We start from the raw sequence: 13,533 nt of genomic DNA, 5'->3' as shown, positions 1-13,533 counted from the left end.
AAAGAGCTTATACGCAAGGGACATTTGGGCAGATACGTTCGCAAGGAGAACCAAAGACCAAAAGAAGGGGTATCCTCACCACGGGCACGAGAGGTGGCCCTAGAAATACAGGGAGAAGTTAGGACCAGTTTTGGAGGGTCAGGATTAAGAGGTGAATCAAGGAAGGGGCTAGAAAATTATGCCAAGGAGGCGAGACAGAGTCCACCACAATGCATCTTAAGTTTGGAGCAATGCCCCCCGAAGAGTTTCAAAGGTGAGAATGACTCGATAACCTTCACCGAAGAAGACACACGAGGTGTACATTTCCCTCATAATGACCCATTGGTGCTGACCGTCCAGCTTGCGAACATGAGGGTACATCGAGTCCTGGTGGATAATGGAAGCTCTGTAGTCATCCTGTATCGCCCTGCCTTGGAGAAGATGGGATTGAACATCCGGCACCTAAAGCCCTGCAATACCTCCCTGTATGGATTAACAGGAGATTCAATACAGCCCCTAGGGGCAATTGAGTTAGCCCTCACCATGGGAGAACAACCCAGGTAAACTACCGTAATGGCCAACGTTGTCGTGGTAGATTGCGCCTCAGCCTTCAATGCGATATTAGGGAGACCCTCCCTAAGAGAATTGAAGGCGATAGCTTCTGTGTACCACTTAGCTATGAAATTCCCAACTCCCGGGGGAATAGCAAGTGTGAAAGGAGAGCAGAAGGAAGCGAGGGAATGCTATAACGCATCCCTCCGCACGGCCACGAAGCCTTCGGTGCCTATGGCCACTACAAGAATTTTCACCAAATATTACAAGAAAATATTACAAAATTTCCAAAGCGTTATTGTTTGGTGTAAATAAAAAAGGACACAGACATATATAAATTTTAGTGAAATTATTAGGCGCCAAAATGAAATAGTAGGCATGTACTATTTTCAGATTACTTCTCCTTATCTTTTGGTTTTTGACATTTCCATCTACCCTTTTTCTTTGTCTTATTTCCCGAATCTTGGCTTCTCCTCTCTTTCCCTTTATTTTTCTCCTTCTCCGTCATGGTCTTGGCTGACTCTGTGCTCCAGCTTCCATGGGCTTGGTTCAGATGGTGAAGGCTTAAAAACATCATTATGACTTTCATCACTTTGCTCTCCGATTTTCCACTTCGCTTACTCACTCAAAGCCCTCTGCCCTCCAATTTGCAGCCCTTGGGTTCCTGCTCTCCGTGGGTGAGGAGTCTGTGTTCACAGGTGGTGTCTTACATTGGGGTCATATGTCGTGCCATTTTTCTGGGCCATTGGGTTCATGTGAGGTGGCGTGGTAAAGGGTTTCTTTTTCTCAATCATCTCATATGTTTTATTTAAGAATCTAGGTCGGTTGGGAGTCTCAGAAGTGAGCGAATAGCCAATCTGATTGGGTGTTGCTGCGAAGGAGATGAGAGGTTGCTCGTGGCCAAGTTTATGCCCCATGAAACTCTCGCTAAGCATCTTTTTCCCCGTAGGTTACTTTATTTCTTTATATATATATTTATATGTATATGTTTGTACATACTTCCTTTTCGTTTCCTTTTTATGGGTGATAATTTATTAAATAAAGCTAATATAACTGAAAGTGAAGTTGGGAAGATGTATTTGGGTATTGTTTGGCTGAAAAATGCATTGTAGGTTTTTGACTTGTTCAAAATGACTAAGAATGAATAAAATTGATGTTTCATTCAAGATCTTTGTTATTAAAATGTTTTTCATGGGAATTAAAAGTAAAATATTAGTATTTAATTGCCTTGATTGACCAAGTACTTGCTTGTTTATCATTTTGGAAGTGCTATTGATGGAAAGTAGTGCTTATGATTTGATATTTCTTCTCTCAAATAAACCTCTAATGTTCATTCACGACTCAATTGAATTGAATTTAGCTAAGAATGATTTTGTGATTTTTTTGGATAGTTTGTTTCTTATGATTGCACTGTTATAGGGGATGCTCAACCAATGAAATGGCCCATGAGATTGAGGGTGGCTTTGCATCTGACACAAGCTCTAGAGTACTGTAGCAGCAAAGGGCGTGCATTGTATCATGATCTCAATGCCTATAGGGTTTTATTTGATCAGGTAACAATGGTTTCTTTGATATATAGTTTTTATTTTTATTTAACACTTTTAATTAAAATAATTTACTATTGAATTGGCTGTGATCATTGATCAGGATGGCAATCCCAGACTATCTTGCTTTGTCCTCATGAAGAATAGCAGGGACGGCAAGAGTTACGGTACAAACATAGCATTCACTCCTTCGGAGTACCTGAGAACTGGTATTTTTGTTTGCTTGAATAGGTAGAAATAATGTGTTCTTTTAATGTGGATTATCATTGAACGGGCATCACTATGTTAGATATTTGCAACTGAAGAGCCATTTCTTCATGACTTTAGTAATGGAAATTCCAAGTAAAATTATGTTGATGGAAAAAGCATTGTTGTACTATTTTCCTCATGATATCTTTGGCTGACGAGTATAAAATATTTTTTTTATGAAGCTGAGAGAATTTAGTCTGGTAGCAATATGATATATACATGATACGATTCAATTCTTTGTTGACAAGTAGAGTGACACCAGAAAGTGTGGTTTACTGCTTTGGAACGTTGTTGCTGGATCTTCTGAGTGGAAAGCATATACCCCCTAGTCATGTGAGTTCACACTTTATTCTTACTACTACTAGTAAATATATGTACATCAGTTCATAAGCACATATCTCTGGTTTTAACTGGATAATAAGTTGGATCAACATTGTCGGTTTATATTGTTTGCAGGCAATTGATCTAATTCGTGGCAAGAATTTTCTGATGCTTATGGATTCTGCTCTAGAGGGTAATTTTTCAAATGATGATGGAATTGAACTTGGGCGTTTAGCTTCCCGCTGTTTGCAGTATGAAGCACGTGAGAGGCCAAATGCAAAGTCTCTTGTCACTTCTTTCATGTCTCTTCAGAAAGAAACAGAGGTGTGTACTCTGCTTGATCCTTTCATTTTTATGTTTAGTAAATTTGTTCTTCTATTTTATTAGTTATCTTTTTGTCTGAAATAATATTTTTTGCACACTACCTTTATGTATTTTTTTGTAATGATGAAATGGAGATCATTGGCACTTGTCTAATTGAGGATACACCCAAATTGGATTGTGAGATTTTTGCCATTTGATAATTGAAAATTTGCTTCCATATGCAAGCAATTTATGAAATTATTGAAACATGCCATTCTCATTTGATAATGGCCAAGTGCTTATCTCCAATTACTCAACATGGTATGTACTCAACTCAGTTTTTTCTTTTGTTTCTTAGTCATTGAGTTAATATAATATATGGCTTCAGTGTATTCTAGTTTCTTGCTTGACCTTTTATTTTCTTGAGTTCTTTTATTCCTTCCAGCTTTTCCTCTATTCTGAAGTTGTTTTTGAACTAAGAGAGATGAGTAGGTATTTAGCAACTTTATTTTATAATTTAATTTATATTAATAACAAGGATGGAAGGAATCCATTGAGCGTTTCTGTGGTTGCCTAGTAATAATTTTACAGAATAGGTCTATATCTATATGCAAATTTATATTATTTAGGCTTCTTTCTTTGATACTTTTGATAATTAATATGGTTTTTTAAGAGTTACTATAAGCACTTAACAATTGGTGATTCCGACAATGTTTTGGTAAAAGATGAAAGTATCTTTAGAATGGGTCCATTATTAAGAGTTGATCATTTATGCGTTAATTTCATCTAATATAAATATTCAACTGATTGCTTTTTGACATAGTGGTTATATAATATTTTGTATTGATTGCTTTTAGCCAGGTCTTAATGAGAAATTAAAATGCATGAAGCAACATGCTTTTAGATCAGTTCACTTAATATTATTTACTTCGATTTAAAAGGAATGATTTCTTTTTTCTTATTATTTTTAAAATAGATTTTGGGAGATGAAAAGAGTGGAAATGGATTATGCAAACAATGATATTCTCGGCAAAGCAGTTGAGAAGAGTCTTAGCAGCATTCTAGCAAGTGGGTTTTATTTAAAGATACGTGTTAGATTTAAAATTGTTCAAAAATCTTATTATTTGCATATATTGATATGGTAAATAACTTAAATGTATCGAAAACTATATTTTAAGCTATAAGAGAATTTGAAAACTAATATTGGTGGGGCTTTAGTATGATTTATGCTTACTTAGTTGTGGCAGAGGAGTTGGTTCGTAGTAATTAGTTGGAGGATGCCAATAGGGTTCTCTTGTGGGGTGCCAAAGGTACGTGGCTTGAGAGCTATTGATGAGGTCTATGACCTTTTAATAGTTGAATATTGCGAAATGGGTATTGGTTTCTACTGAATAGGTTGAGCTACTGAATTTTTTTTAAGTATTTCTTAAGCAAGTTTTTTAATGACCATAAAGATATTGGTTTACATATACATGTTTCTTTCACTCTTTGATTATTTTATACTGAAAAGCTTTCGTGTTGATAAAGTGTGGCTTGTAAAAATCTATTGTTCTTTGTATTTTATCATGAGAAATTTTTATTATTATTATTATTCATGTTATCATAAAGTTTTTTAAAAAATTATTGCATATGAAATGTTTGATAATAGTTGCAATAGAAACTATTAATGTGTTGTTCTCATTTTGGATATGGTTTCTCAATAATCTTGATTTGAATAGGTGATCTACATGGTATAAGTATTTATAAAACTAGAAAATGCACATGCTTTTCTACTGGTTTGATGGTAGCTCCTTTGTTCTTATTTTTACTAAGAATATATATCAAGATTGATTTCCAATAGAATATAATATAAAAATTTAGAGTTTGATTTTTTTTTCTTAACACATTTTCTTACATTATCTCAATTAATTTGTCTATTGATGTTGATAGTTTATTAATTGGTATGTAATTTTGCTTTCATTTTAGTGGCGTCATTGGATTTTAAATTGGAAGGAAACTTTATTTCCAACATTTTGCAAGAGGTATCTTCTCTTACTTTTGTTTTTGTTATAATATTATGCAAATATTAGAAGAGTTTGAATATCTTAGATATTCATCCATAGTGAAGTAGGTCCTGAGATTATTATTGTGTGATGTGGTGATAACGGAAGGTTGAGAACTTGTGTGTCTTAGTGAAGTAGGATCTGAGAAATTTGTGTGCTGCGGTGAGATAAGGAAAAAAACTTGTGTGTTGTTTGAATATTTTGAATTGATAATGGTAGATGCTTGGTTGATAATATGGGAGTAATGTTTTATGATTTTATGTAGAATTATCTATTATTATCTTATAATTAAATTGTATTTGGTTGATTGGTTTGGTTATTGGTAGATTAATTAGATTGTTAAAAGCATACACTTATATGTTTATTTATTTTGATTTTTCTTTTAAGTTTTCATAGACACATAAGAAAAATTATGAATGTAATTCTACTTTCATGTTAGTGGCTCAATTAAATTTCAAATTGGAAGACAAATTTATTTGAAATTGTTTGGAGTTTGAGTAATTAATTTTCATTTATATTGATGGATTAATTTGATGATTCTTACTGTATACTAGCCATTTTAACTTTACATGAAAACTACCATGTAACTAAGATTTTGAAATTCCTAGTTTTATTTTTTCATTTCTCAAATTGATTGCCTTGTTGTAAATTCCTTAATCATGTAAATCAACTTTCATATTTATCATCTTTTTCTTAGATCTCTATCAAAATTGGAAGAGTATCCTGTAACTCTTGTTTTTTGGTTTTTTGTTTGAACTTTTTTTTTTCCATGTATAGGCTTGGCTGTTCTTTTTATTGTTTAGTTAGCATGAGAATTAAAAACATGAGAATATTTATATATGTAATTTTCTACTGTTGTTATTTGTGGTTTTTCCACATCATTGTATATTTTATAAATTAATACAAGGCATTTTGTTTTAAAAAATGATATTTATCACTTTTCTTAAAAAGTTAAACTTTGATGACTTGTATATACAAAAAAATATTCTTGTAAATGGTTGAAAATATATCTAGACAACTTAATTATGCATCAAAACGTCTCTGTCCATGTTCATTGGTTGTCTTTACAAATATAAATTCCAATTAAGACAATGCAAATTATATAAAGGCAGTTGTTTGGAACTTTTCAAGAGTAATTACTATGAATTAAGTGTAGTGAGATTATTATTTGGTTGCCATGACAGTGACTTGTCCATCCTTAGTGACTCTTAATGTTGTATTTTGTGATTTCTACTGTCTTCTCTTTGGAATCTATTTTCAAAATTTTTAATGTCTCATTATTTTTAAGTTTAAAAATTAAAGAATATTATATTTTGTCATCTCTTTTTTCGTAACTATTCTAATATCAACAAACCCAAAACTTATTTCTTGATGGCCTCACCTTCTTCTTCATCTTTTTCTTCATTTTATCCTCTTTGAAGCTTATCTCTTAGTGTAAACTTATTGATATAATTTTTTTATATCATCTTTATCTCTAAATATTATTTTTAACATTTGTGACTGCTTACAGGTTTAATGGTTATTTATATATATATATTGTTTTTCATATAAATTTAGGAATAGAAAGAAACAATCATTTGTTGGTACTCCAAAATAAGAGATAGTGACTGAAAGTATTGTGGCTGAGTTAGTGTAGGTTGAATTACAATTCCTTCTTTTAATTTTCATGTGGCTGAATTAGTGGTAAGGTTATGTTCATTCTTTAATTTTTTTGGGATATTTTTGTTACATCGGTGATTGAAAGTATTGTTTATTCTCTTCATGTAATAACTAAGACTCTTGTTTAATTTTTAGGTTTGTCTTTACTTTTGTATTTTCTTCTTTTAATTTTGATGTTGAGTTCATGTTTTGCTATCTTACTTGTAAATAGAATACATCTGCTCAGAGTGAGGAGCAATCAAACAATGTTCAAGCAAATCAACCCACAACAAAGACAAGTGCACAATGGATGGCGAATTGAAGGATGGAGCAAATTTCATGGTTTACTTTTTGTGTATCTTGCTATGTTTTTGTTTTTCATTTTTGATGTAAAAGATGTTCAAGATTATATAACCTTATTATGTATGTTTTCAAACTTAATTTAGAACTAAGATCTCATGAAGTAGCCACAATCATGGTTTGAATTTTAATGTAATACTATTGGTTTATCAATCTATTTAATATTACATTTTGCGATTAATTTTGATACTTTTTTTTTTATCCAAATACGATAATAAAAACCTTTTTATTTAAAAAAAAAACTTATGATTATCCTTACACAACACAATTAAAAATCTATTATCTAGACTAAAATAACAAAATTTTAGTACTGGACCTTTAATATGGCATTTATGGCTGTTTTGGATACATATTATCTGGACCTTTAATATGGCATTTATGGCTGTTTTGGATACATATTATAAGTGTAACAAAATGTTATGATTTATATAATATAACAAACTAAAAATTCAATAAAAATAATCAATTATAACAGTTGAAAAGTGTTATGCAAAAAGTTTAAGATTAAACTTCAAATTTATAACCAATTACTCTAACTAAATGTTATTATTTTAATATGATAGCAACAAAAAACGTGTTATTGAATACTTTAAGATAACATCGGACATAACATTCAAAAACTGTTATAGAAAAGACGGGACTTTTAATAACAGGGGCTACGTTAGTGTTTTGAAAATTGTTATGAATACTTCCAATTAGCAGTTTTTAAGTGTTATGAATACTGTTTTTTCTTGTAGTCGGCAATGGTTTTGCATGAAGGTGTAAACCCACATGAGTTGGATCCGCGAGTCGCGGAGGAACCTAGAGCAGAACCGATAGAAGAGTTGGAAGAAGTCAAGGTAATGAATGAGCCGTTGAGAAAGTTGAAGGTAGGGAAAAACCTTATGGGTGACGTGAAGGAGAAGCTGGTAGAATTGTTGAAAGCCAACCTCGACGTATTCGCCTGGAGTCACGAGGACATGGTAGGGATAGACTCAGCGGTCATGTGCCACCACCTGAATATCGACCCAAAAGCAAGGTCTGTGAGGCAGAAAAGGAGAGCGCTGGCCCCAGAGAGATACGCGACCCTAAAAGAGGAGGTTGACAAGTTGAAGGCAAATGGGTTTATCCGAGAGGCATTCTACCCACTATGGGAATCAAACCCAGTGTCAGTCCCAAAGCCCAACGGAAAGTGGAGAACTTGTGTGGACTTTACTAACCTCAATAAGGCCTACCCTAAGGACAGCTTCCCGCTTCCTAAGATAGACCAGTTAGTAGACGCCACAGCGGGGCATGAGCTACGTAGCTTCATCAATGCATATTCCGGGTACAACCAAATACCCATGAACACACACTTCATTCATAACAGACAAGGGGCTTCATTGCTACAAAGTGATGCCTTTTGGTTTAAAGAACGCAGGTGCTACTTATAAAAGACTAGTGAACAGAATGTTTGCAAATCAAATAGGAAGGAATATGGAAGTATACGTGGGCGATATGCTGGTAAAGACAAAGGAGGCAGAAGAGCTCACAAACGATCTGATGGAGATGTTCGACACCCTCCGAAAGTTCAGAATGAAGCTAAACCCACTCAAGTGCACCTTCGAAGTTTCATCAGGAAAGTTCCTGGGTTTTATGATGAATTCCCGAGGTATCAAGGCTAACCCCAAAAAAAATCAAGGCATTGTTGGAAATGAGCCCACCACGAAGCAAGAAGGAGGTGCAGTGCTTAATAGGGAGAGTAGCAGCCCTCAATAGGTTCATCTCCAGGTCCACTGACAAATGCCTCCCTTTCTTCAACATCCTAAAAGGGAGCAAAAAGTTCGCTTGGGATGATGAATGCCAGGAAGCCTTCACCAAGTTAAAGGAACACCTTGGAAAACCACCCCTTCTGGCCAAGCCAGAAAAAGGGGAGAAGTTATATTTGTATCTAGCTGTATTAGAGCATGCTATAAGTGTCGCCTTGGTCAAAGGAGAAAAGAAGCATCAGCAGCCCGTGTACTATTTAAGCAAACAGTTGATAGACGTAGAAGCTCGGTACCCAGAAATAGAGAAGTTAGCATATTCCTTGATAGTGGCTTCTAGAAAGCTGAGACCCTATTTTCATGCTCATGCCATCGAGGTGCTCACCAATACCCCTTTACGTCAAGTCTTTCACAACCCAGAAACTTCAGGAAAATTGTTAAAGTGGTCGATTGAATTGAGTCAATTTGACATCACTTACACCCCAAGGACCTCAATCAACGGGCAGGTACTTGCAGACTTTATAGTCGAGTTTGCAGAAGGACCCCCTGAGGAGGGAGAAATAGAAGAGAATGAACCGGCGCATGAAGAGGAAGAGCACCCTGAAGAATGAAGCGTCCATGTAGACGGTGCATTTAACGAAGGTGGAGCCAGCGCTGGCATAGTAATGACGGGACCTAAGGGGCATAAGATGTATTGTGCCTTGAGATTCAGATTCGAAGCTTTCAAAAATGAAGCAGAGTACGAGGCACTGCTGGCTGGCCTGCGGCTAGCTAGGGAGTTAAAGGTAACCCATTTGCATGTCTTTAGCGACTCACAGCTCGTGGTGTTCCAGGTGAAAGTGTGAATATCAAGCTAGAGGCCCAAAAATGGTTGCATATCTCGCCAAGGTGAAGGGGTATTTGGATCAGTTCAAAAAATGCACCATAGAACAGATCCCAAGGGAGCAAAACACAAACGCTGATGCACTCGCAAAACTCACCTCTACTCGAGACGAAGACAAGCTTGAGTCCATCCCAGTCGAATACCTCTCCAAGCCGAGCATAGCCGAAGAAATGATCCATATGGTCAATAGCCCGGGGGAGTCATGGTTTGCACCCATCACGAAGTTCTTAACTGACGGGGTCTTGCCTTCGGACAAAAAAGATGCCTGCAGGCAGACATACAAAGCTGCCCAATACACCCTAGTAGATGGGGTCTTATATAAGAGAGGCTTCTCTACCCCGCTCCTACGATTCGTAAATAAGGGAGAGGCCTTATGTTTAACTCCATCTGAGTGAAAAAACATATTTAAGGCTTTTGTGGTCCGTGTATATTTCACATTTGTCCCCGTAGAGATAATGTCTCCATATTTTTAATGCAAAAATTACAGCTGCCAACTCTAAATCGTGTGTTGGATCTCTCTGTTCATATTCTTTTAGTTGTCTGGACACGTAAGCCACCACTTTTATGGTTTGCATCAGTACACATCCCAAACCCATCTTGGATGCATCACAGTAGACTACAAACTCTTGTCGCTTTTTGGGTACACACAACATTGGAGCAGTAATTAATCTCTTCTTTAACTCCTGAAAACTTTGTTCACATTTATCAGACCACACGAACTTCTGTAGTTTACGAGTAAGGTTTGTTAGTGGCATTGCCAATTTGGAGAATCCTTCCACGAATCTCCTGTAATAGCCGGCTAGACCAAGAAAACTTCTTACATCAGTGGCATATTTTGGTTTTGGCCAATCCTTGATAGCCTCAACCATAACTGGGTCCACTGCTACTCCGTCCTTGGTTACTATATGGCCTAGAAATGCCACTTCCTCTACCCAAAACTCGCACTTCTTTAGCTTGGCATATAACTATTGTTCTTTGAGCCTCTGGGGCGTCTTTCTCAAATGATCCTCATGCTCCTCCTTTGTCCTTGAATAGATCACAATATCGTCAGTAAAGACGATTACAACTTGTCCAAATACTCTTTGAACACCCTATTCATTACATCCATGAATGCTGCAAGTGTGTTTGTTAGACCAAATGAGAGCACTAAAAAATCATAATGTCCATACCGAGTCCTAAAAGCGGTTTTGGGTATATCATTTCCCTTTATCTTATGCTGATGATATCCTGACCTCAAATCTATCTTAGAGAATACCGCTACCCCTTGTAATTGGTCAAACATATCATCGATTCTAGGTGGCGGAGATTTGTTCTTTATTGTCACCTTGTTCAGTTCCCTATAGTCAATGCACATACGCATCGATCCATCCTTCTTCTTGACGAATAGTACCCGAGCTCCCCATGGTGAGTGACTTGGTCGAATGAATCCTTTGTCAAGCAGCTCTTGCAGCCGTTCTTTCAACTCCTGTAATTTTGAAGGCACCATCCTATCTGGTGCTTTTGAAATAGGGGTTGTCTCTGGTGCTAACTCGATCTCTTGATCCGGGGGAAAGCCTGGTAGATCTTCTGGGAACACCTCGGGCTACTCACACACCACTTTAATGTCCTCAGGTCGTTGTGGCGTGTTCATAGTTGTGTCCACTATACTAGATAGGAATTCTTGGCACCTCTTTCCCATCAAATCCTTTTTGCCTTGATCGCTGAGATGATTAGCGTTTTGGGTCCCGTACTTTCTCCCTTGAACAAGAACTTCTCTTCCCCTTCGGGTTGGAACACTACCATCTTTTTCCTACAATCAATGTTTGCACTATACTTGGAGAGCCAATCCATTCCAAGTATCACATCATAATCATTCATAGCCAGCTCAATCAAGTGAGCGTAGAGTTCTCGCCTGCCTATAGTCATCGGCACCGCGCGTACCCATCTTCTAGATGTCATCCTCTCTCCAGACGGAAACATCGTACTAAAGCCTATCGAAAATACCTCTCTTGGTCTTCCTATTTTCTCAATCATGCATGTTGATATAAAGGAATGGATAGCACCCGAATCAACTAACACATTGCATAAGAGATTGACTAAATGAATATGACATGTGCATAAGTGATCCTCTCCGCACTAGCCATTACTACATCTCGGGCAATCATTGGCTTGAGACCTCTCATGAACTTGTCGACCTTAGCTTCCTCATTGGCCACTAAATTTCCAGCAAATGTAGCCAACCTGTTGAACTGCTGCGCATATTGAGCTACAATGGTATCTCCTTGGATCAGGTTCACAAATTCATCCACCTTAAAAGCTCTGATAGTCTCATTGTAAAACTGTTCGTTGAAAGCTTGTACGAACTCCGCCCAGGTCATAACTCTAACATCCTGGATAAGCTTCATGTTCTCCCACCAATTGCGAGTGTCCTTCTTCAGCATATTGCGAGTGTCCATACTTTAGCGAGTGTTCAAAAATGGATTCCATAGAACTCATCCATTCTTCAGCTTTCATAGGATCCACGCCTCCTTCGAAAGGTGGAGGGTGCTACTTCCAAAAATGTCCGTATACCTGATCTGGTTGAGCAAGTTGTTGTGGCCTCACCTCCATAACTTGCTGGGCTTGTGGCCTTCCAACCCTAGGTGCCTAATTAAGTTCTTTTAGAAGACGAGCAATCTCTTCAACTTGTGCCTGATTAATTCCAAACAGCGTAGCTGCATCCATGTTGGCATTTCCTGGGTTCAGGTTTTCTAGTGCCTGAGCCGTATTCACTCCTCGCCGTACAATTCTTCGTAGAGCTTGAGCCAAAGAGTCTAAACTACGAATGATAAATCTTCTATCCATTTAGAAAAAGGCCTAACACATTCTACTCAATACTCAAGAAGAACAATAACTGTAATGCCCCGAATTCTCTAATGTGTTTAACGGCGTGAATAGTAGGCCGGGAGGGCCATGCTTGCTTAATTGTGTTAATAATTGATAAAATGCATGTATATGTTGATTATATTATGATATGATGTGAAATGCATGCATGTGAGTCCATATTCTTAATTACAGGGGTGTGGTGGTAATTTGGCCCGTTGAGGGTAAATTGTTTATTTGGATGCATGTTGGTGATATGTTTTAAGGCCACATTATAATGTGGATTTGTTCGAGCTATTCGGCATGAGACGATCTTTAAGTGTTAAAGTAGCGGTTTTGTCATAATGGGAATAAGTTCGAGGCTCGGGGTGAGTCTCGGGATGTTTTAATGATTAGAACGTTGCCGGGAGTAAAAAGGGTAACGGGACATGAATTATTGGTGTTTGGGAATTTTGAGAATAGCGGGAATTGGGAAGCGTTAATTACGATTAACGGTATAGGTTCGGAAGTACCAACTTTGCCCATGGGAAGGCTTTAGAAACTCTTAAAGACCTAGGGGTATTTTAGTCATTTGGGTTTGGATATAAGTGAATTTTGGATGGCTGTAGAAACCGTACAGAACAGAGCAAAAACACAGCAAGAATTACCCTTCCCGTACATCCATTTCTCTCTTTCTTCCTTTGATGTTTTTGGTCCCAATTTGAAGATACAAGCTAGGAAATCAAAGCTTGGGAGTTGTAGACTCGGTTCATCCATTGAAAAGGACTTTAATCTCATTTGAGGTAAGAATTCATCCATGAAAAACAAGCCATACTCTGTTTTACTTTATAGTTTTCAGCTTATAGTTTTGGTGTGGATAGTAGGAATCAATGGGAGTTTTTGTGTAAGATTGATTGGGTTTTGATGAGGGTATGATGTAGATGAGGTTTGGGGATTGAATTGGGTGTTTGGTAAGGTTTTGGATTGGTTTGGAGGGTTTGGTTTCAAGAGAAATCGCAAAGAAGATGAACCAGGAAGTTTCTGGTCTGATGTTGGCGCAGCAGCGCCACTTAGGGCGCAACAGCGCCACTTAGGGCACAGCAGCGCTATTCAGGGCT

The 13,533-nt window shown here is 37.0% G+C and overlaps 1 protein-coding gene across 1 annotated transcript; it reads left to right on the top strand.

The window, feature by feature from the left end:
- Positions 1-1,340: 1,340 nt before the first annotated feature.
- LOC133815068 (serine/threonine-protein kinase BSK5-like) lies at positions 1,341-5,793 on the top strand. The gene is made up of 9 exons (XM_062247955.1): positions 1,341-1,476; positions 1,951-2,084; positions 2,179-2,306; positions 2,576-2,657; positions 2,781-2,969; positions 3,622-3,679; positions 3,806-3,809; positions 3,925-4,016; positions 5,768-5,793. The coding sequence occupies exons 1-9, from the start codon at positions 1,440-1,442 to the stop codon at positions 5,791-5,793; spliced, it is 750 nt and encodes a 249-aa protein (XP_062103939.1). The 5' UTR covers positions 1,341-1,439.
- The last annotated feature ends 7,740 nt before the right edge of the window (positions 5,794-13,533 follow it).

Source organism: Humulus lupulus, chromosome 2 (assembly GCF_963169125.1).
Source record: "Humulus lupulus chromosome 2, drHumLupu1.1, whole genome shotgun sequence".
Taxonomy (NCBI): Eukaryota; Viridiplantae; Streptophyta; class Magnoliopsida; order Rosales; family Cannabaceae; genus Humulus; species Humulus lupulus.
This window is presented reverse-complemented; position numbering and strand designations above follow the sequence as displayed.